Source organism: Hippichthys cyanospilos, chromosome 2 (assembly GCF_059441005.1).
Source record: "Hippichthys cyanospilos isolate Australia breed blue-spotted pipefish chromosome 2, RoL_Hcya_1.0, whole genome shotgun sequence".
In the NCBI taxonomy this organism is placed as follows: Eukaryota; Metazoa; Chordata; class Actinopteri; order Syngnathiformes; family Syngnathidae; genus Hippichthys; species Hippichthys cyanospilos.
Genome location: NC_142370.1, coordinates 14,843,602 through 14,868,168, shown reverse-complemented (window position 1 = coordinate 14,868,168; position 24,567 = coordinate 14,843,602). Strand labels below are relative to the sequence as shown.

Genomic DNA, 24,567 nt, shown 5'->3' with positions numbered 1-24,567 from the left:
TTTTTTTGGGTGGTAAAAAGTGCTATTGGTATCAGTATATGGTATTGGTATGAATGACCACTGAAAGAGCTGAATACTTGTCCTGGTATCAGTCTTAAAAATATTGATATCGAACATCCTAATACTGACAATACAAGTTAAATAGTTATACTATTAAATAAATGTGTCATTTAAAAAAGGATGAAGTATAAATGAAAACACAATATAATAGCGATGCAAAAATATATTAGTTGTGCAAATACTAATCGAGATGGGATAAAACGGCAGGTAAGGAAGCACACAATAAGTTGTTGTTAGTACGGGACTTCAGGGGGTTGGATAAACACCTCTCTGATTTGGTCATTTGGAACTTTGAATACACAAGACCGTTATTGAGATTCATTGGCAGAACCGAGGCACTGACCTTTGCATGGTTTAGTCATCAGTTCAGTAATCATTCATTTTCCTGTCAATTAGCAACGGTTTAGTAACTTCACCTAGACTATTATTATGAAAAAAAGTTACAATTATAAAATAAGTTAAGGTAAGGTCTTCTACTCATTCTTTTTTCAATCGGTTGAATTCATGATGCAATAAGTTAAAGACCGACCTGGATTTTGATGCGAGACGGACTGATTAAATGGGGGCATTTTTTTTAACATCTCAGTGGCAAAAGCAGCCGAGGGATACAACTAATAAAACGTTGCTTCCCGTCTTGTTGATGTCACGCGACTGGATGACATTCCAGACTGGAGGAAAGCCTGCAGAGGATTCCTGAGCTGGTCTGTGCATGCTTGGAGCAGTTGGACTGGATTCCTGCGCCGACCCTTAATGGCTGAGGATGGAGAGGAAAAGAATCTGGGAAAACAGAAACAAAAGTATACTTAAGCTGTTGGCATTATTTCATATTTTTTTGGTATGTTTCTGAGAAACAACCCCAAAAATTATGATAACAATGTAAAAAATATTGTGTGTTTTTTTTTTTTAAATAACATTTAGCCATTAGTATCAAGTAGTCATATTTTAATTTTCTCCCTAAAAATAATAGTGTTTAACCAAAAAGCACTAAGTAACATTGACATGGACACATGACATCTTTGCAACATCACCAAACCAAGGTAGGGAAATGAAACGCTAATTCTCTAAAGTGGTAAGCAAGTCGAATTTTCAAAACGATCCAAATCTTCACTTTTCATTTTCCCACCAAATGTGAATATTGTTTACAATGCCTGGCAGAATTCATACGATGCCCAAGCAAAACACATTTGCGTTTAATGAGAGTCATATTTAACTAAGGCCTTTTGATATAACACAATCATTGAACAAAATAGCAATACTATAAAGAAATGACATGGTCTCCATTCAGCGTTTGTTATTTCCCCCCACATTTTCAATATTTTGGAGAAAATTAGAATTTTTTTTAACCCTTTTGTTGACAAAGAGACAAGCGATTTGGGAATAATGTGTATGAGGCCGTAATGCCACAATATAAATGTGAAAATGCTTATATTTTTCTAAATCTCACATTTCTGTTCAACTAAAACATGAATTTAAAACATTTTACATTTTTTGTCTAAATGTGACCCCACAAAATGTCAAATCAAGTCTTTAGTTAAGCAGGATATTTTCAGTGAGACTAAATGAACCAAGGCAAAGAGCGAGGCATCTTCATATATGCGGCGTATTTCATAACACAAGTCAGCTCAGTGTGCTCCACAAAATGAAAATACAACATTTAATAAAACCCTTTAAAAATCGTGATGGGGCCTTTTTAAGCAAGGAAGTAAAAAGTACATTACTAAAATGACTTCAAAAAGAAAAAGATAACTCAATGTTCTTATAACAATAAAATATAATAAAAGTACATTTAAAACCCTTTCCAAAAAAGGGTGAGGGGCCTTTTTAAGCAAGGAAGTAAAAAATAGATGACTAAAATGACTTAAAAAAAAAAACGTTTTTAAAAATGTAAAATGCGAGAACAAGTTATTGTAATAAATTATTTGAAACCTAAATGAAAAGACCTTAGGTGTTGGCCACTCTTTTTGGCATCTTATTTTCATGTTTACTTGCAGCATAACAGATGTTTGCTTTGGCTCTGGGCTCCACTAGTTTACGAATTCAAGGAACTTCTCAAGGGTTAAAGATGATTCAAGGAGAATGAGCTGTTCTTGAAATTTCCGTGCAGCACTGCAAGCCTGCGGCAGGTTGGGGAAGTCAAAGCAAGAGGGTTGGGCTCGAACCTGCCCAAATTGACTAGCTGTGTGACTCATCTCATCTACGTGTGCTTCACTCTTCTCCTAAATAATAATTAAAGTGTGTTGGACTCTCTAATAACTCATTCAATCTAAAGATATACAGTAGTATAGTTTTATATTTTTTTACAGTCCAGACTTTCAAGGTTCTTATTTCAAAGTATTTCACCATTTTTTTAGGCCAAAGACGTTTCTAGAAATGGCTTTTTGGCCAAGCAAGTGGCATGTCATGAAAAGATCAGCTTTTTTCAACTCAAGTCCAAGCCATGTGACTCACCCACTTCTCCGACTTGTACTAAAAACAAATAAATGGCAGACAAATTCCCTTTAAAGGCAAACCTGGCCAGAATAAACGAATAACAGCCACAAGAGTATGAAATGTGAGATCTGATGTTCCGAATGTTTTGATATTCAGGTATTGTACTTCACATTCTATCAGATGATCAGGTTTTGGGGTATTTGGATTAAAAAAACAACAACAACATGTGTGCTTGAACAATTATGAATACAGAGGACAATAAAACACTTTCACTTAAATGCTAAATTTAATCTTGTCATGTTTAAATAGCATTACCTTTTTCTCCACTTAACAACAGACTATTTTACTCTAGAAACACTGAGATTTTAGACAAATATCTCATTTTCTTGATGAAACTACGTGATCTCCAAACCACAGAAATCTTTCAAAGCAAAAAGAACACATTTGAGTCAGCCTGATTTGTTAAATCAGCAGGAGCAGCAAACGTGTCAGTTGAGTCGTTTATTAAACTTCTGAAATGTATCGGACGGCTCTCGCCAGCCCATTTGGAGCGGTTCGTTGCTCCTAGCTGTTAACAATGCTAGCATGGCAGCTAGTCCTGTTAGCCGCTAATATTGGTGCAAACATTGAATCCTGGCTACAGGCACTGTACGACATAATGTAAACGTAATTATTTTTAGGCATACTTTCCAAGCATAATTAGCAAATTGAAAATGATTTCAAAACAACAGTTTCTGATGAGTCGAACTGGTTGTTACGTCAGTACGTCATGTCCATTGGTTTTTGTGTTCAGCCAAGTGGAAGTAGTAGCAGAGTTTTGGTACTTGGTTACTTCCCAGCGTAGCCATCTTCCACACGTCTCCAGCCGGAGTGAGCAATGACAGCCTGGGAACGCATCGTCATACCCGCCGCTCCCCATTGTACTCATGTAAGGAAATCAGAGCGAGGGAGCCTATTAAGGCACGCCTCTCTTTACTCGGTAACTTAACTCCATTGCCGCCACAATATAACAAGCTCACAAGGAGAATACCGCCAAATGGCGATGTAATAATAGGTTGTGGAGGGACCCTATTGCCGAAGGCTGAAATTGTCCAGCACTTCCTGATGTTGAAATGAGGTGGGAATGGGCCAATCCCCAAAGATACACACTACTAAACTCTCAAACACACATTGTTTGGTTTCATTGATATCTTTCAAGTGTAGTATGCTTTTTAGTGGCGTGGCACACCGCGGGACAAAAATGTTGCAAACATGTATGAATAATGAAACGATCGTCTCACGTTTGGACTTTTTCCTCTGATTTAGTCGAGTTTATTTGTATAGCTCTGAATCACTGCAGTAAAAAAAGGGCTTCACACGTCCTTTGACCTCAAAGGCTTCCTAATTCCCGGAAACCTTGTCGTATTCTGTTCTATGAATAGCAACAGGTGGATATGCAGCTTAATGTTACTTGCTAGAATGGTGATTCTGACCCTTTTTTCACTTAAGTACATCTTGTGATTTTTTTTCTCCAGCCTTCTACCCCCTAACGAGTGAAAAACATTTTTAGAGAGGAAAAAAAGGCTTGAAATCCAGACTAGGTATCCATGTCTGATTCGATAATCCTTGGCTTTTGTGACAGGCTTTTGTGAGTGGTATCTTTAGACCTATTTTATTTAGAAACGGCAGAAGATAGATAGTGTAACACCCCCCCCCCCCCCCCCCCCCCCTTCTTTGTTCTGGATCTGCTGGAAAAATACCGCTGTAAAAAAAACGTAACAAAATAAACAACTTTTTGCAAAGGAGTCACACAATTAAAAATAAGTTGATTTATGCTCCAATTAATTTGCTCTTAATTTAAAAAAGAAAAATCCACTGTTCCTTTCATTAAATTGGTGCTACCTAGAGAAACCCTGGTAAAAAACCCCATGAGAACCAGGTGTATTGTATACATTCCCTCATTTGAGGACCATTGCAAATAAGAGTGCTTAGTTCCTCTGTGCGGCACTATATGTACGTGTACTTAGAAAAATAAATAAACACATTGGAACACTTGATTATTTAGTTCCTTAGTTTCATTTTGTAAAAAGTGGCTACTGGCTAATAATATACAAATATTGAATAAAAAATAAACAATAAATGGCTTTCACTGACTTCCATAATTACTGAACTGATTATTCAATCATTATTTTAATTACAACCACTGCCACTAGTATGGTAGTAGTCTACTATAATTATTATACCTTGGACTATTGAAGTTTTTTTTCATATGTATGTGATTATTATCTTTCTAATACTTTTTGTTAGCTTTGTAAAGGCAAAATGATTCATAAGGGTAAGGGTGGGGTCAGCAGATCTGGCCCACCACATCATTTTAGGCATGCACAGCCAAAGCAAACATTTGCATGCACGTTCATGCTTCTAAATTTCTAACAACATTGTCCTTATATTTATTGAGGGATTAAAAGCAAGATTCCAAACTATATTCCTTGAAATCAATGTGGCTCCAGCACATTGGTGAAGGTAGTATTATCATTGACTGCGAGTGTGTGCTGCGCAGGAACATTGTAACCCAAAAAAAGCACAAATTTAGGGGTTTTCAGACACACGCATGTGTGCGACATGCGTGGGCGCGCACACACACACACACACGCACGCACACGCACACGCACACACACACACACACACACACACATTGACTTGGCAGATGGCAAATACGAGGTGGACAAAGTTGTAAATCTAGCCTGCCCTCTTTGTCCCCCTCGTGGCAGCGGCTCTTTATCAAGGTGTGGCTGATCCAAGCTGCAACGAGGGTCATGTTTTAGTGCTCATACTGAAGGGAAAGAAAAAACATCTGGAGCTTTTGCAGAGGAAAAAAAAAAAAAAACTTTCTATACATCAGGAGTATCTAACTCATTTTAGCTCAGTCACATGGAGAAAAAGGTCAAGTGCACCAAGTTGGTAAAATCATGGTATATAACTTAAAAATAATCGGTGTCAATTCTATGTAGGGTTTTGATATGTGGTCTGTACTGCTGAATGTGGAATTTGATCCTCTGCAACATCAGTCGAGATGTGGAAGAACTACACTGGGTGAGACCTTTGAGAAATTGGGTCGGTTGGGTGAATAAACTGGGTTGGTTAATATTGCTGTTTGTTATTCTCAGCTATAGCGCAGCTGGCTTAACTGGCAATTTGTTTGTAGAGGCTTCCTGTTTTAGTCCTGGTTTCATTTCTTGCTGATAAGGGCATTCTGGGATGTGTTTCAAGTAACCAATGAATGCAGACCAATTTTGCATCTTTTTTCTGATGGAAATGCAAAATAGAAGTTTTTTAATTCCCTAACTACATTTTTTTTTTTTTTTTTAGTAAATTCAATTTCAGCAATACTTTGTTTCATGTTTAATGTATGTGACAGATGAAATTTAGACAAATTTAGACAAATGTTAATGAAACCATCATCGATAGTGGGGCAGGCAGTTATAAATCAGAACTTGCATTAACTGCTCTCAGACACAAGTAAAGCATGATAATGCAATCCAAAGATACTAATGAAAGTTAATTGTTTACTTGTCCCCTGTATTAAACATTATGGAGTTTATGGCCTGGGTTTAAGCTCCTCAGCAGGCTTCGTTTTCATGTTTCACCTATATCACTGTGTTTGAAAATGCTGTGTTGTAATCATTTATAATTTAATTTAAATGTGATGACATCTTGAGAACAGAGATTTGCTATGGTAAAAGGGCTAATTATGTTGATAATTCTAAACTCCACAAATCTTTCCTCATAATTTTGTATTTTCCTTTTTTCCAATATAGCTCGAGAGACCACCATACAAACGGAGTTCTAACATTTAGAAAATCCGACAGCTCTGTAACTGTAACAGCACTCTCATAGTGTTGGTACAACAGAGGAGGCCTCCAGGTAGTTAATATTGGATGAATCAAAACACAATGCGTCTTTGCAACACACACTCTTGAAGAGTTGCTGTGGAAAGATTGTTGTCCTAGTGGCTACTGTTTCCATGGCTCTCGCTACTGGGCAATTCGCTGATTGTTTACGTGGGTGGAGCAGAGCGGGAGGGAGGTTTGATGACCTGCATTAGTAGACAAGACGGCCGTAGCTTTACTGGTTTTCTCAGCCCTGCCAAGCTGCAGGCTTGAATACACATGGTTGAAGAAAAGCATGCAGAGTAGTCAAGAACGTCAAGACTGACCACAGGGGAGTACACCAAGTGGAGTCAAGCAACCATAGCATTTTTTTCCCTCGCATTTTGCAGTTTGCCAGTTGCAGTCTGAAGGTAAGGACAGACTCAATGGTTTTTTCCATAAACATGCAAAAGCAAGCCTTAAAATCAAAGTAAAATGGGGTTGTTGTCGTTTCAATGTAATGACCCAAATAACGGGTTTTGAGATAGGAGCTATCGTTCGACAGAAAATTTGAGACACGAGAGCACTGAGGTATGGTGGCAGTGAACCCAACTCACTTCACAGCAAGCGGCACTTCGGCAGAGTGAACAATTCTTTATACAAGCTGCCAGTGAAGGTCACTGTCAAGCTATACATTCCGTTACAATTTTATTTGAAGCAATGAAATAACTTTGTTTGTTAGCGCAAGGTTAAGAAAAAACAAATGTCTGAGTGGTGTCATTTTGACAGCAAAACTTAAAATGATCATCAACATCTGAGATGGATAAAAACAGGTGGATTTTAATTATATTTGATTCCTATTCTACAAGCACAATATTTATAAAATGCTGTGTTTGGACCAGTGGGGTTTCACAGAACATTGTTTAAAAAATAAGTCGACTTTCTCTTTAAAGGAAGACAAACATACTCAAATGAAAATGAGCTATTTTCAGCAGTAGAAAGTTCATATTTTGTCAGTTTGAATTTTTTTTTACTGTACAAACTTCAAAAACACATTTTCCATGTGCTGGCAAATGAAAATGGGATAAAATGTGCTCAAGGATCAGGTAATGACCAATCACGGCTCAGCTCATGAGCATCATGTGACCAAACCCAGATAAAAGGCAAGCCATACTTGATCGTTCAGTAACATTTGAGCACATGTGATGTCTTTCTGTTATTCTTAAATCGAAGTAATTGTAGACGTTACCATTTTTTGCTGACAATTGGCAATAAGTAAAGTGCAATATAGTGCTGCTGCATTTCTCCTTTAGAAAAATGTTTAAAAAGCCTTGTTTGTGGGGGGAGTGGGATGATTAATTGCACTCGGTTGTACTGGGGGAACTATGATTTGAGAGACAAACGATTTAAGGTAAAACCAATCGCAGAACTAAAATTGGGACTTACTGTGCTAGTAAATTACAGTGGCAAAAGCCTTTTCATTTTTCAATTTAATTTATCAATGAAAAAAAAAATATATATATATATTTTGTGCCCCTCTCAACAAAGGACTCTCTTGATGTTCTTGTTGTGCAGCTGGAGCTCATGTCATCTGAAAGCTTGCTGGCGCCATGCAAAGAGGCCGGGAACGATGCTGGCCAAACAGATGAGAAGGACCAAGCTGCAGTACCGTTATCTCTTGCTCGTAGAGGACTGATGATGGTCCAGGTGAAAGAGAGGCGGTCTGGTAAAGACAAAAGGGGAAGTAGCCAGATGGCTTTGAACAAGAAAAGAAATGACAGAGGCTCAGGTGTGTGCATGCCCAATGAACATTGTACGTTCTTTTGTATTGGCACACAAGTCATGTTTTATGTGCTTCTTTCCAGTAAAGGAAAGCGTGAAACATATTGAGGAGCCCAGGGGTTCTGGCACCTTCTTCTTCTTTGGAGGAACCAATGGCGCTGAGATGTAAGTCAGACACCCACATTGGACAACACGTGGATAGAAAAATAGGGACACAAGACACAAGAGACATAGGGGACTGAAGAAAAATATGAAATGAAACCAAACCCTTTCAAAACAATGTGAAAGTACACAAATACAGATCATGAGAGATGTTGACCCGGAATGACCACACTATCAGGAAAGAACAAACATCTCCAGCAATAAAGCAATACGTTAGCATTAAGTATTCTGGGCAAAACTTCTTTAAGTAGATTTTGACCTGTTTCCATAATAATATTCTAGGACCATGATTGTGAGGGTGTACGTACATTGAAGGCTCTCATGGCACAGGCACAGTTATGCAAAATTTTAACAGGGTTCCTGTCACGGTGATGCACGGCGGGTGTGAACGCCGGCGTGGTTGCGGAGGAGGAGGACCCAAAAGCAGGGGAGCGTCGGGACAGGGGGTTGATGAAATCCATGTTTATTAATACAACGAACGGGAACAAAAAGCGGGAAAAACAGGACGGCAAAAACTAAGGGCGCAGGCAAGCTGGAAAAGCAGAAAACAAACACTACGGGCAGGCTGGCAGGAATACACGAAACCGATGGACGAGACGAGACGGGACTACAAGACGACAATGTCACGACACGACAATGATCCGACACGGGCTGTAACGAAAACCAGGTTTAAATACGTTCAACTCTAATCAAACAAACACACGGCAGCTGGGCAGGGACAACAGGCAAGGGAGCAGATTGGAGGACACGAGGCGCAGGTAACAGACAGGTGGACTAAATCAAAACTAACGCAGGGAGACGCGACGGGCGGAAACAGGAACCATAAACGTAAACAGAAACAGAACCCCTCAAAATAGACCCACAACCCAACAAACCATGACAGGTTCCTGCATGTATCGGCTAACTAATGAAGTGCCATGACAGGAACTGTACATGTTTCCTTGGAAATTAAGAACAAATTAATCGGAACATGAATCGACTCATCACTAAATTGTGTTTTAGTGACTCCTTTGGAAAGTATACCTTTATTTTGTTTATACACAATTTGCCAGCAGACAAGCCAGAATTAAAACAGAAGATGTTTTGTTATTTTTTATATTGCCCAATAAAAAACACACGGAGGTGCCACAAGATCATATACAGTTTTTCACTATTAGCGGAAAGGCTCGGTCCTGATTCCCTGTCAATAGTGGAACATTGCTGTATATAAAGTACCAGTATCTTTTGATGACTTAGCCTCCCATTGACAGGCTCAGTGAACCGTAAATTCAGTTTTGGGAGCTCTAGTCTAACCTCTGACTGATTAATCAACTGGTTCTGTGTCCAAAAATACTGTAGCTTGCAGAGTCTGATAGCCCGCTTTAGGTCAACAAATCTTCACGGTGCTCTCTTGTATGGTTGAGTGTGATGGCGCTCTCCTGCCCTTCAGAGTGAGCGCTTACTGTGAGAGACGAGGGTGGAAGAGAATATACAACAAGCACAGGGAGGACTTCAAACTCAAGTGGTGTGAGACCAAATCTCCAAGTACCTACCTCAACTTCAGAGAAGGTGATGGCACTTGCTTGTCATGAGAACACGGGATTTTGTGTGGCTCATGCGGTGGACGTTTCCTCCCATGTTGCTCCCAGGAGACCAGCTGGTTTATCAGATCCCCAACAACAAGGTGCTCACCACCAAGATCGGCCTGCTCTGCAGTCTGAGGGAGTACGAGCGAGTCAGCTGCAAAGTCAACCATGGCAGAGTGCTCAGGTTTATTTCTTTGTTAATGTGTTTGTATGGATCCCCAATAAACAATAAAGAGAAAAATACAACTCAAATAACCCAGGCTACATACATTTATCAATTCTCAACATGACAATAGTGCAACTAACAACAATTAAAAATCTAAAACCCTTGTCATTAACTTTACCTTTACACTAATTTTAAAACATTTAATCTTTCAGCTTTAAGATTACAGAGTAACCTCTACCAGTAACTAGCTGCTCTATACAGCAAGTTGTAAATACAGGAATAATTATGCCATTTTTTGTTTGCTGTCTAGTGCAATGGTCATGCCTGTCCCGGACTAAGAAAATTTTAAGAGTGTGAAATTCGAGGCTTCTTGTGATGATGAATATTATAAAAGAAGCCACATCCATTACTAGCCATGCCAAGGACTGATGCATGAGGCGCACACTGGTACGCGATAAACAGCGCAAGGCAAGACGAGCTGCTTTGTTCTGTACCTTCTGAATGTCTATGAATCTCCGTCTTTGAAGCACATGACCAAACCACTAAACCATAGTCAAGGTGGGATGATACCAGTGACCGAAGCACCTGTTTCACTGAAGCCTCAGTTATAAAAGGACCACATTTTTTAAGTATCTGGGATCGAATGTCTGGACTCTTAAAAAAAAAAAAAAAAAAAAAAAAACATAAAAATATGTCCTTGGCATTGAATGAGTTAATGACAGACACAGCTCTCTACCCATGTTGGCCACAATCTTATTTATATGACTGCTATAATATGTTTAGGAGCAAAACGAGACACCAGGATAAAGTTGAGTATGAAATTGTTCATAATCAGAGAATAAAATCGTCCATTTGGAGACATTTCAGCTTTCAAATGAAAAAGACTGACAATATTGCTGATAAAGTTGCTGTTTGTTCTCATAGCCAACAAACTTGTGTGTGGGCACTCATGATGTCATTTTTTTGTCAGCGGCAAGCGGCAAAATGTGTTTTTAAAGGTATAATTGTACAAGATAAGTAATTTAGTTGACCCAATAGTAAAGTATCAATTTTTAACCTGAACTAATTAGCAGTGGTTATTTGACATCCGTTTCACTGGTTTCATTAAAAATAAATAAATAAAACCTTTGAATATTTTCTTGAAATGTCCTTTTTTTTATCTGCAATTTATTCAGCTTTAAAACAGGTTTTGCTGACAGCTTACTGTGTTGTGCTATACAGGAAGCTGAAAATGAAGGATTTTATTCCTGTAACCTTCCGTATGGATGTGAAGGAAGAGCGAGAGGATTTCTTTGCCCAGCAGGATGGTACGGATACAAAATATTGATTATTCTCAGATACACACACACACACGGCAAACGACTGTCTACAAAATCAAATCGTAAAACTGCATTCATTTGTGCGTGGTAGTGTGAGCACTTATTGATGTGTACCTGTATAGTGGAAAAAAAAATAATGCTCTCCAGCTCCTATGAGGACCTGATAAAATCACCCTGGCAACAACCTGTTGCCATATCATTGAGTCCGCAAAATGGAGGGCTAAGCCACAAACACAAGAACAACTATGACTGATGACTATGTTGAACAAAACCAACACAAGAGTTGCTCTGCAACCTAGGAATCAGTATTTTTTTATTTTCTTTCAAAATAAAAATCATGTCATGGCATTGTCATAAAGTACATAAAAATATCTCCCAATTAATTGCTTGCTATCTGGGGGGATATTATGATATACTCTGCTGTATTAACCACTGTTGTGATATTTTTTTATTATTTAATTATTTATTGCTGTTATACCCCCATATAGTGTACTGGTGTTGGCAAAGAGGAAAAAGTGTGAAAATGACCCAAGGTATTGTGAGGGCTAGCTAATGAATGCAATACAGTATTTCAAAACAGACAACGCCGCTTGAAGCATAAAAGTTTGTGGTGGTAGAGCCTGGAACAGTTTACTTTTATAATATTTACTGAACAAATTGATCACCAGTATGTCCTCGAAATTTGAAGTACTGTATTAGATGTTTTCGACAATACATTCAAAGAACTTTACCCAGCATTTTTGAGAGCCTATTGTTGGCACTCGGCAGGTACGGGCAACACTTCCAGTCAAATGTGGATATGCAAGCCTACGGGTCTGAACCAGGGCAGAGGGATCTTTCTACTGAAGAGTGTGGAGGATGTTGCCGCCTTGAAGCTGAAGCTGCAGAAAATGGACGACCTGCGGACCAACACTAAGAAGCTTCACCGCCAGCCTCAGGCTTACATTGTCCAACAGTCAGTATGTATTTCAGATCCTGAATATGCAAGCTGCTATGTGTACCACAGACAGGGGCGCCTTGAAATACAAGTTTCCACTCGGCTTCTGTTCTATGTTTTTCTTGTGGTCACATAAGGGCACTTCAAGGGGGTAAATGAGATTTTAATAGAGTTTATGGCAGTATCAGCAAAGCTGATGTAGTGCTTTTTAATGGTGTGACAGGAACAGGTCAGTTTCCTTTTCAAATTAAGACATTAAAAACACACACAGGGAGCAACTTCAAAACAAGGTAACTTTGGCAGGGAAGGAATCAGTTGTAAACTTAATGGAAAAGTTGCTTGGGGATTGAGAATTGAGACGTTAAATTTCCTCAGTTATAGTGCTCAAATATCAGATGACGTTCTTACCTGCTATTGGAATTTACTCTCCAGTGGCCAGTTAACACTTTCTGAAAGTTTAGAATCAATATCTTTTATCCAAGATACTGCTGCGTATGGACAATGTGCTAAAACTTTGAACGTGTTTTTCTCAAAACAGTGTTTTTCAACTTGGCAACATTCAAATTGCTCTAACGCCATCAATTTTTGAGCTACCACCACGTATTAAACATTACTTTAAAATGATTTTTCGCACAGTAAGAATATATCATCTCAAGTTTTACTTTCGCTGACATGAGCCTGATTTTGTGAAAACGAATCACTGTACCACCAACTTTAAGCCAAGAATTCATAAAAACAATGTTCAAACAAAATTAAAACTTCTCATCCAACGGTTGTCCTAAAAACTATTTTTTTTCACAGAACATGATCATGTCTTCACTTCCGGTGGCAACCCAGGCTAAACTTAGCTTTGCCTTGACGAAAATCAGTCACAATTTATTACTTCCACATATTTTTTTCTACTAGTACTACTACTAATATTACTCGTACCAGCCAAGGTTTCGGCACCATTAGGTGGCATTTAGGGCCTTAATATTAAACTCTACCTTTATCAATAAAGATGTAAGGTCTGTAGTGCCTTAACTGTAGACCGTACTTGTGTTGGCACTTTCTCCAACATATCATTGAAGCGTTTGTGATGTGTGAATGGCTTAATCGTGTAGCTACATCCAGAGGCCGCTGCTGTTACGAGGGAAGAAGTTTGATGTGCGCTCCTATCTCCTGATCGCCTGCACGTCACCTTACATGGTCTTCTTTCGCCACGGATACGTTCGACTGACCTGTGACAAATATGTCCCCAGCTCCAACAATCTCTCAGCCCACCTGACCAATCAGGTACAAGAAGCTAAAGAAAGACATCAGCAATGTTGCTCATCCTGTAAGCGGTTTGATGTGTCTGTGTGCGACCCCTGCTGTCCACCTGCAGTACATGCAGAAGAAGCACCCCCTCTACAGCCACATGAAAGAGGAGACGGTGTGGTCCATGGAGAGCTTCAACGCATATGTAAATGAACGGTTTCAGGTTGCCAAGGGTCTACCAAGGGATTGGGTGCTGAGCACCTTCACAGTGAGTGCTGCTGTTGTCTGCTAGCTCGCAGGGACCAATTAGCAGTCAGATTTCATGCAGCTCCCAGTTGAGGTGATGCCAATTTTGCATCACTTGGCAGGAAAGTGAAGACATTATTATTGTTATTATTACTATTATTATATTCATGAGTGATAGAAATTATTGGGGATAATTAAATATTATCAATGAAATCATGCCAAAAGATTTTTCATTGTTAATCATACCATCCGCAGTTACGCTTTTATGTAATTAGATGCACACACATCAATCATGACAACACAATAAAGGGGCCATCGATCATAATGTCCAAAACGGTTTTGGCCAGAGGGCTAGCACGCTAGTGCATGAGATTTAGTAGACAGAGGACACAAAAGCAAAGCAACTGCAAAAAAAAAAAAAAAAAAGGCATTCTTGTCTAAATCGCTTCAATGTAAATGTTTGTTACAATATTTATTAATTACATTTATTATTTGTCTTGATTTAATTTCATGTCTTCACAGTTTTTCAAGTCAGCATGTGATACACTCCCGCCAATGATGCAATAGAACAAACCTAATTAAGGCATTGCTTCCTATCCAGGCCTGATTGTTGTATGTACAATTTAGGCTTTGACAGTCAGTTTCAAAAGTTTGAAAATGTCCCCACTGTATGCTGCAGCGGTACATGCAGCAGATGATGACACAGTGTTTCCTTGCTGTCAAACCCAAGCTCGACTGCAAGCTGGGTTTCTTTGATCTGATTGGCTGTGACTTTTTGGTGGATGAGGATTTCAAGGTGAGTGAGGTGCCCAAAGAGAATAAATATGTTTGTTGGTGTGTACAGTAGTTGAAAAGAACCTATACTGTATGTCCTATTCTAAAACTGAAAATACAAAGGTGTGGCTTTTGGAGATGAACTGTAATCCCGCTCTCCATGTCAACTGTGAGGTGCTGAAAGATGTGATACCCAGCACCATAGTGGAGACACTGGGTATGTTCATTTAGTGCTAGCATATCTTGTTGCTCCTTTCGTGTTGTCATTTCTTTGATGCTCTTCTTCAGATTTAACTCTGGAGATCTTCAACAAGTGCCGTCTGAGACAACGGATTTTGCCTTTGGCCAGTCAGAGGGAGTTTGTGCTCCTGTACAATGGACTTCATTGCTCGTATTCACACAAAACGGCCACAAAGTCTCCAAAAACAGCCAACAGATGAGGGGCCGGTCCGTCTGCCTGTGAGACATGACGCAAGTGGGGCACTTGATGTTTAATTTTTGAAATACATAATCATGTACAGTTCACATTTATGAACAAGTCATACATATAAGTTCATTTTTTCATTCTGTCCAAATCCCTATTTGTCTAGTCACTGAATAAAGATAGAAATGACACAGTAATGGCTTATTGTAAACCTTATAAACATTATTAAATGATGTACTAAGAAGTATCACAACATTACTTTGTCTGAAGAGTGACACAATCACAATTTGTTCCTAGGTAGAGTTCATAGGGCTTAGAAAAAAAAAATGAAAGACCAAATTTCACACCATCTATTTAGTTGCTTGAGTGACACACTCAGTACTTCCTCCAGATGGACTAATAATGACAAGGAAAGTTTATTTTATACACATATCCATTCATTATTTGTATGCTACTTTTTCTCTTCTGGGTAGCAAGCAGGTGGCTATCCACACTACTTACACAGAAGTCAGATGAATGGATCACTACACTGTTTTAGGTCCATACTGTATATTCGGTCACGTCATGTGAAACGATTCCCGAGTCTTTTCACGCAAACAGAAGAGCATGTAGATGACATGACGGATTCTACCCACGCTGTTCCTGCGATTCTAACCAGCTCTGCTTGGTTGCTGACTCATCTTTTCAAAATCCCAGTTGGAAATCACAATGGTAAGTAGCATGGACACACAGCACTTTGCAGGCCAGTGTTTGATTACATCAGAGGCATCTTTTTCTAAACAAACAAACGCTCATGTCAGAGACAAAACCAAAGTTTAAGGCAGCTGACAGGGAGGAACAAACAACCACATTCCACTTCAACATTTTATTTTCATTCTTCAATTCCTTTTCAGGCGCCTGAACACCTTAGATGTGCCAGGCTGGATGGAAACAACAGTACGTGCTTGTGAAAAAAAGGGGGAACTAGAGATTAGCAATAGCCCCTCCTACTCTGCCCAATATCCTCTTTTAGGCCCCTTTTGTATGTGTTTGTGCCTGGTTGGAGTGTGGCAAACACACAGTGGGGAGATGATGCTCGCAGTATTGAGGAGGATCTGACAGGTTGAGGGCAAGAGAAGAGGAAGAAACCTTGTCCGTGATGGGATGCTGCAGTGTGACCCAGAGGCACACTGGCGTGGCTGATGTAGGTCCTGATGAGATTGAGCTCCTGGAACTCTCCGGAGATCATTTACGGTAAGATTATACATATACTGTACTCTTAAATTAGTTCTGAAAAGAATTATTAGGTGCAGTAGAAAAATGGAATTTGGTGGTTTGGGTGGACATGCTGTGCAGAAGGAAGTGAGCACATATACCCTCTGTGATTGTTCTGTCAGCCTTTGTGGTTTTCTTTGCCCCATCGTCTAGTGGTTATTGTCATTGACATGTGTTCTATAGAAGAGGTCTCCAACTGCCAGCGCGTGTCCCGGTACCAGCCTGTGGCTCAACTAGTACCGCAAGGGCCGCATATATATATATATATATATATATATATATATATATATATATATATATATATATATATATATATATATATATATATATATATATATATATATATATATATATATATATATATATATATATATATATATATATATATATATATATATATATATATATATATTTACTGAACCAGATGAACTTGCAAATGGTGCCAGCCTCAAAAGTATTTTCGAGAAGCCCCAAGTCCCATCTGTGTGAAGAGAGAAACAAGCAGAAAGCTCCCATTAGTTTGCCATTAATGGTGAGTTGATATTTTATGTGCACTTTATATTCACCATTTGCCTCCGTGCTGGCGGACCCCTGTTCTATAGCATCTAAATAAGAATCAGGGCTCTCTGATTCACTTTTTATGCAGACGTATGCACTAAGGACATTGGACATAAATAAAGTCTATGAAATGTGTTTAATAAAACATTGCCTAGCTTCCTTTCCCATTTCCAGTGATCTCCTGACCATAGTATGGAGGCATGTGTCTCATTTTGGGTACAAATGTTCTTTTCTTTTATAAAACACAGTGCATCAGAGTGGTGAGTGACAGCTAACTCTCCTCACAGTTAAGGGCACCCATTCCCCAGCAACGCAATTTTTCTTAAAGGGCCAGGCTCAGTCTGTGTTGTTTCTTTGTCACTCCTTCATGCATCTATCACACACCACTCCCCTCCCCCGCATATAGATCCCCGCACAGCTCTCTCACTCACAACCACAAGCGTACAGCCAATAAGAGTTGTTGCCAACATGCTATGTAATGCCACAAATCTGTCAATGTAGAATAAGGAGTGGTGAAGTTTTAACCAAAAATGCCTTCATTTTCGGCTGAATATGACCAGGTATTAACAGGATGTTAAACTGCTTCAGACTCCATGTTAGCTTGGGAGTGTAATTGCAGTACATCGGTTAAAATCGGTTAGATCGGCAAAAAGTGAAGACACACACACACACACACACACATATATATATATATATATATATATATATATATATATATATATATATATATATATATATATATATATATATATATATATATATATATATATATATATATACGTTCCTCAAGGATGCACACACACAGTCTACGGTGTGTGTGTGTGTGTGTGTGTGTGTGTGTGTGTGTGTCTGTGTGTGTGTATATATATATATATATATATATATATATATATATATATATATATATATATATATATATATATATATATATATATATATATATATATATATATATACACACACACACACACACACACACACCGTAGACTGTGTGTGTGCATCCTTGAGGAACGTATTTTTCTAGTCAGTCAAGAATACACCATAATGTGACCCTACCTTATGAAATCGACCAGAAGATGAGCAAATGGACAATGTTGCTAGCAATTGTAACCTTTTGTACAAGTTACTCTTGTCACACAGGTGAATGTTTATGTATAATGTAAGACAAGTAAATGGATCATCTTCATTACCCATATGCTTTGCAGCCTTCAGCACAAGATGAACTACTGTAATTGTCTCGTATTTACGCAACATAAATTTGGTAGTTCAGTGATGCAGCACTCATGTGATTAGCAGATTAGAACAATACAATGCCCAAAGCATGGTGGACGCTAATACAATACTGACAATGATGGCACAAATCCCTGCTCATTAGGAAGACTAGGAGATTAACTAGGGCTAATCTACAACTGCGGCCAGTCTGTCTGTGTGTGCATGTGAGTGTTTTTTTAATCATCATTACTGAATTTATCGTGGAGCTCCTTTCAGTTATGACATTAAAGACACTGTTGCGTCAATGCCAAAGTACCTAGTAAAAATATACAGTACGACCAAAAACATAGTAAAAATATACATACTGGAATTATTAAATTTCAAAAACATCAGGCGTTCATTGACAAAATGTTTAAGGTGTAGTGTAGCAGGACAAGGACCAAAAACGTTTTTATTTATTTATTTATTTTTCAATTTTACAATTTCAACTCAACAATTTGTTTTTATGTTAAATGAGTACATACCACTATCTACAACAACAGCTACTTTTACAATTAGTACTCATAATAATTTGTGTTTCTAAATGTGGATTTCAACTTTGGGTGTGACCAAGATTGTGTCATAACAACTTCACTTTATTTCTACTTGACTGTTGAGGACAGCAACAGGGTGCATGTAAGTTCAAAGACAGAATTTATTACATTGTTTTGAGGGATTTTGGCATTTGTCATAAAGGATTTCAGAACCCAAATCAAGATACTGGAGCTACAACTCTATGATTGAGCTGACATTCCGACTTAGCTTTCGGTGCTCAATTGGAGTACAGTTTGACAATTGAACGGGGCAAAAGGTGTATGTCTCGTCTGGTTATAATCTGATTACATCAGTCGGCAGGAGGCAAATGACAGTTAAAATACCGTGTTTTGATCGTGCAACTCTGTCCCAAAACCCCCACTCAGGCAACCAGCTGAGTTATAAGCATACATTCATAGCAACACTGTATGCAGTGAGCGTGCTTGTTCATAGGTCTGAATGATGTTATGTTGATAGCGTGTGCAGGTTGCGAGAGACCAGGCTACAACTGTCAGTGAGGAGCAGCAGAGACGACAAGCAGTCACCATCATGCTACACTTCATTGCCACAACTGGACCAACGTCCCCCTCATAAAGTACGACCGTGTGTTTGCATTGACAAAGACCTTTGTAGCTCACATGACTGCTGTTACTTAGGATGACTTACACAAGTTAAGCTTTCAAACACACTGTAGTGTTTTCCATTGTGGTTAATGACACCCTCTGCACTCATATTTTTTATGTGATTCATAGTTTACAGGAAGTGAAAAAGTCATTGAATACTTGGACTAAAATTGCAATATGACACCACCGGTGTCAAAGCAAAGTGACTTGCGATTTCCCCCAATAAATTTCATATGCTAATACCGTCAAGCTTGGTGGCTGTCATGGAGTTGCTAATTGTTGTGATATGTATGTTGAATTTGGTTGAACTGGGAAGTGTTCGATGAATTTGAATGGAAAATTGTCCGGTTCATTCCAACATGTCATGGGATGATGGATGGATGGATGGATGGATGGATGGATGGATGGAAAGACTGGAATGCATTTTAAAGTCTTCTCCAATTAAATTAATATTGATGTTTGGGAAGCTTGAATTCAAATAGTGAATACCCCACTAATGGTAAAGGGTCGCTACACTATTCAAGCCATTCAAGAAGGTTTGAAGGCAGTAGTCGAGAGCCAAACAATTTGAGGCATGCTTCAGTCTTCGCGTGTTTGTAGGGCGTGCTGTGGGGCATGAGCAAAAGGGAGCTGCACCAGAGGATCTTTTCCCAGCAGCCAATCCGAGGCTGGGAGGGTCGACCTGCTCACATGTATGGGGAGATCATCCACTCCTCCCTCGTGTGTCTGCACAACAAATATTCTCAGGTCAGAGAAGACTGTGTGCACACTCAAAGTGATGATGTATGAAAATGCCTTTACTTATAGTACAACGGTGCAAATACATAATCCCAAAAAAAAAAAAGCCTGTTTAACATCATTTAATAACCGACGATGCCTTTTCAAAATCCATTCTCAAAACAAAATATGTAGTGTTTAAAAAAAAAAAAACACCTTTTAGAACGTTACCACATACAGGCCTTACCACAAGTGACAACATCACAGTTTTTGCCCTGCTATTCTATAAATATACAGTATATTTTTTCTGGCGTCCCGCTTGCTTGTATCCTATTCATCACATTAATTTATCCTCACAGGAGAACCAGGAATATTTCCTGGTTTTATTCTCTTTCCACCTGCTGCTCCTCTCTCTGGATCACACACAACAAGACTTCATTTATGAGGTACTGCAGTATTCTTGTTTGCCCTTACATATGTGGCATAGCGGCTAACCAAAGTGAGGTTTTTTTTTTCCTTGCAGGGGATGCTTCCTCTTTCCGGTCTTTCCTTTCAGGTCATTCCAATGGAGGGTGAAGTCTCTCAGTCACATCACGTGTTTGAGATTAGCAGTAAGTGTGCAATATGGCAATAGTACAGTAGGTAACTTGATAATACAGGAAGAAGCACAAACTTTTACTCACCTAGTTGCTGGCAAGAATAACCAGTGAGAGTGAATTGACAACAATTAAATGAAAAGCTCACACTTCTCACCACAGTGCTAAAAAAAAAAAAAAAAACATGCAAAAAGAATAAGACAGCTTTTTCTCAGAGCTATTCATATTCTGAATATCAACACACACTCTGAAAATGCCAATTGCACTCTATGGATTTGTATTCTATAATGTTTCTTCTATTTATTGTTCATATTTATGTATAATGCACCAATCGGAGAAACAAGCTATACATCATAGCGTTTTCAAGATGCAAGCAAGTACACTCATTGTTTTGAATCTTTGTACAGGCTCAGTTGTGGACCCCAAGACTTTCATATGCCCCAATGCTTCAGAGTTACAGACATGGATGAAACACTTAGAAGACAGAAGATATAAGTCGATGACTCAATCAATGAGTCCTTCACACTGTGCGCTCTCCTATCTAGTAATGACTGACACCCTCTTTACAAATGTTTGTACTTGACAAAGAATCTTTAGTTTCCTCATTCTTTGTATGTTGTGTCTGCAGCTACCATGTGATGAGAACTGGAAAAAAGAGGAGCTCAAGGAATATTTGACGCATGCGCCTATATGGGAGTGGGAGGGTCCGCCTATACAACACATGGGCCAGCCAGGATACATCTCAGTGGTCCATATCATCAATACACACAGACAGGTATCACTATTACCTGGTCATCATTTAAGATGATTGAATGAAATTGGGCCTTTTTTCCAATTCAACTTTGGGTCATATGCTGGATTTTCATAGTGGAAATTTCAGGCCCTGTCACAATGTAGTTTTGCAAGTTTTTTTTAGAGCATGGGTGTTAAACTCTAGTCCTCAAGGGCGGGTATCCTACTGGTGTTCCAGTTTTCTCTCCCTAACACATCGGATTCAAATGATTTGCATATTAGCAAGCTCCACAGGCGCTTGAAAATGATCCTAATCATTTGAATCAGATGTGTTTAAGAGAAGAACTTTGAGGCATGCGGGATACCAGTCCTCGATGAATGGAGTTTGACACCTATGTTTTAGAGCACAGGTGTCAAACTCCAGTCCTCGAGGGCCAGTATCCTACATGTTTTTAAACCTTTTCCCTCAAAAGCACCTGATTCAAATGATTGGGATCATTTTGAAGCTCCTGCAGAGCTTGCTAATGAGCTAATCATTTGAATCAGGTGTGTTGGGGAAAGAAAACCGTAAAACATGCAGGATGCCGGCCCACGTGGACTGGAGTTGGAAACCTATGTTTTAGAGGATGACTTTGTTGTTCCAGGGTCTCCAAGAAAGACTGATGGTTCTTTTCCCACAAGACATACTGCTGCTGTCAGTGGACAACAAGCAACTTAATATCACATACCAGGTAATGAAAGTTAATTGACTCCATTGTGTTTTACATCCATTATATTTTGTGTCTTTTTTTCTTAAAGGGCAGGCTGCCCCGTCGAAGCATCAAAGCTACAGAGAAATCATCTCTGCCAGGACGGCTTGAGTTTGAGGTGCAAGGTATGTAAAATTAGCTTTATTAAGTCAATGTGCAATGCTGTATATAGTGTAGTGAGTATGACTTTTCCTGTTTCAGGAGAGCTGGTGGAGCCTCTGCATATCTCGTGTACCTGCTTGGAAGACTATCAGAACTGGATCCTTCATTTACAGCAGTTGTGAATGACTTGACACATCTCAACATAAAATGCTCATAAGAATAGCTTTATTTATGCTGGCAATGTTCGTATTCATTTCAGGTTCCACACTAAAATGCCAAATACTATGTATTTAATACAAGGTTGCCCCTTGATCACTAATCATCGTTGCTATTATCTGTACTTTGATATAATTATGTGAGACCTAATTGTTTTGTTTTGTTTTTTTCAGTACCATTAGCACTCAGAAGTTATACCGTTTGTAAATGTTTGTGTTTAGCTTATATTTTTCCTCACGTCAACTCATCTGCGAACACATAAAAATCAACAAGCTTTGTAATATTTTTCATTCCACTGTAGCCAGAAAAAAGTCTCCATTGGACCGTGAGTCCTACCGCACCAAGTCTCATGCCAAAGCTCAGCAGGGGCCGCAAGGAAGTAGTGTAGTTCAAATAAAACGTGTATAGACATCACAGATGTATGAACGTATGTACTATATGTATGTGTGTATAGATGTTTCATAAAAGGATAATGGTTGGAAGAAAAAAAAAGAAATGATTTCTCAGCCTCAACTCGTTTTGTTGTGATTTTTATGCATTCAATTGCTTTAGCACACACTAAACAAAACAAACAAAAAAAACACAGGAAATCTCTATATACTTTATATTAGAATAGAATTGTTCTCAATAGCCAGTTCAGCATTTTTTTAAAGTCTGTTCACAATGTTAGCGATGTCTGAGCCTTAAACCCAGTCATTTAATATAATCCATCAACCAAGACGTATGACATGAAATCACTATAGCTAAAAATGTCAAGTGCAATACTTGATGATGCTTGAAATTCAAAAGGCTACTACCTTCAGCATCTACGTCTGCGTGCACTTCCTGAAGCGTGCTCACACAGGGAGGGGGCGGAGCATTTCTTTTGGCTCTTCTTAACTCCAACGCCATGGATCTCTACAGAGAAACTATGTTTTAACCCAAAGCCCATGATTTTCTTGGAATGGTGACACCAGCCTCACACAGACCTGTGAGCCTCGGACCCCCACGGGAGGGAGGGGAGCTCGTCTTTTTTGGCATGGAAGTCCTGTCATGGTGTTTGAATTAGAAATGTCCTGCTTGTTCACATCAGCAGACTTTTGTTTGAGAAGACCAGAAGAACTCTCCAACCCTTTTTTCTGGAAGGATATATAAATATTCTTTCACAATCAGATATAAAGCCGTTTTCAATCTTTCCAAAAACTAAAAAAAAAACTGGGTTTTATAGTAAAAGTCTGTTTCAGGATGCACACAGTTTTTAAACATACTATTCCAGCTGTTTTCTTCAGGTTTCGGCATAAGCTGAGAAAAATTATGTTCTCCTTCTGTTTCCTATTCTCTATGGACAGATCCATATGATGTGCAGCACTCTGACTGGCTGTTGACAGACAGAATAAGAAAATAGCGAAGTTGTTTGTAGAACTGGTACACATCTCCAAATAATGCTTTTTAATACTGCGATGGGAACAAAGCATTTTGGTTTTCAAATTAAGAACAAATGTATTGGAACATGGACCAACTTATGTAATATAGTAAGTCCTTTGGAAAATATTGTATGCCTTTATTTTGTTGAGTTTCATATGGATGTTTATGGGCATTTGTGATTCAATTTTCCGGCACACAAACCAGAAATAAAATAGATGGTGTTAAGCTATGTGCTGGAGTTGTTGAACAAAATACGCCTCAAGATTCCACTACAAATGTAGTTCCCAAGTGTGATGAATCTGAAAAATGTCATTCCAAAGTGTACAAAGTCAGACATCCATGCCACAATACTGTTCTTAAGTCTTGCATTAGTTGCAAGTCATCTATGCGCAAACATACAACTCCAAAAATAAAGACTCGGGTTTGTGCCCCCTTTAAAAATCTTCTGTGGCTTACCTATTTCATATGTACAGGGCTGAAAATGATTCAACAAAGCCTCCTTGCTGGCTGTGTCCCGAGCAAACACTTCCCTTAGTCCATGCTCATTCAAAGTCTTGGCTATGTCCAGCGGCTCTTTGGACCGATAGTCCCTCAGAAGAAGAGTTGTTTCGACTCTTAACTCGCACTTGTCGCACACCATTGGAAGAAGCGTCTCAAGGGGCAACTGGGGGTTCACTCTCAGCACAGCCCTCTGGGACTTATTGTAATTGATCAACAGACGTACAGTGGGCTGCAAAGCACATTGGGTAAACGTTGGAGGGTAATACATGAATGACAATGGTCCTTATTCGCTAATAGTTTATGCTCAAATCCCCCTGAACTTCTGAAGGACTAACTAGAACAGTGGTGGGGAAAAAACGTCTGGTACACGTGTCATGA

The 24,567-nt window shown here is 38.9% G+C and overlaps 1 protein-coding gene across 1 annotated transcript; it reads left to right on the top strand.

Annotated features, from left to right (window-relative positions):
- Nucleotides 1–5,438: 5,438 nt before the first annotated feature.
- LOC148427518 (uncharacterized) lies at nucleotides 5,439–22,797 on the top strand. Its single transcript, XM_088409193.1, is given in 24 exon segments — nucleotides 5,439–5,562; nucleotides 7,914–8,127; nucleotides 8,204–8,285; nucleotides 9,712–9,830; nucleotides 9,911–10,031; nucleotides 11,235–11,320; nucleotides 12,101–12,287; nucleotides 13,373–13,544; nucleotides 13,636–13,776; nucleotides 14,434–14,550; nucleotides 14,652–14,745; nucleotides 14,817–14,919; nucleotides 15,965–15,990; nucleotides 16,044–16,185; nucleotides 19,027–19,144; nucleotides 19,773–19,919; nucleotides 20,249–20,335; nucleotides 20,413–20,500; nucleotides 20,893–21,029; nucleotides 21,114–21,260; nucleotides 21,862–21,948; nucleotides 22,016–22,091; nucleotides 22,168–22,246; nucleotides 22,558–22,797. Coding segments are annotated over 24 exon segments (2,739 nt in total). The 5' UTR covers nucleotides 5,439–5,508; the 3' UTR covers nucleotides 22,673–22,797.
- Nucleotides 22,798–24,567: the final 1,770 nt, after the last annotated feature.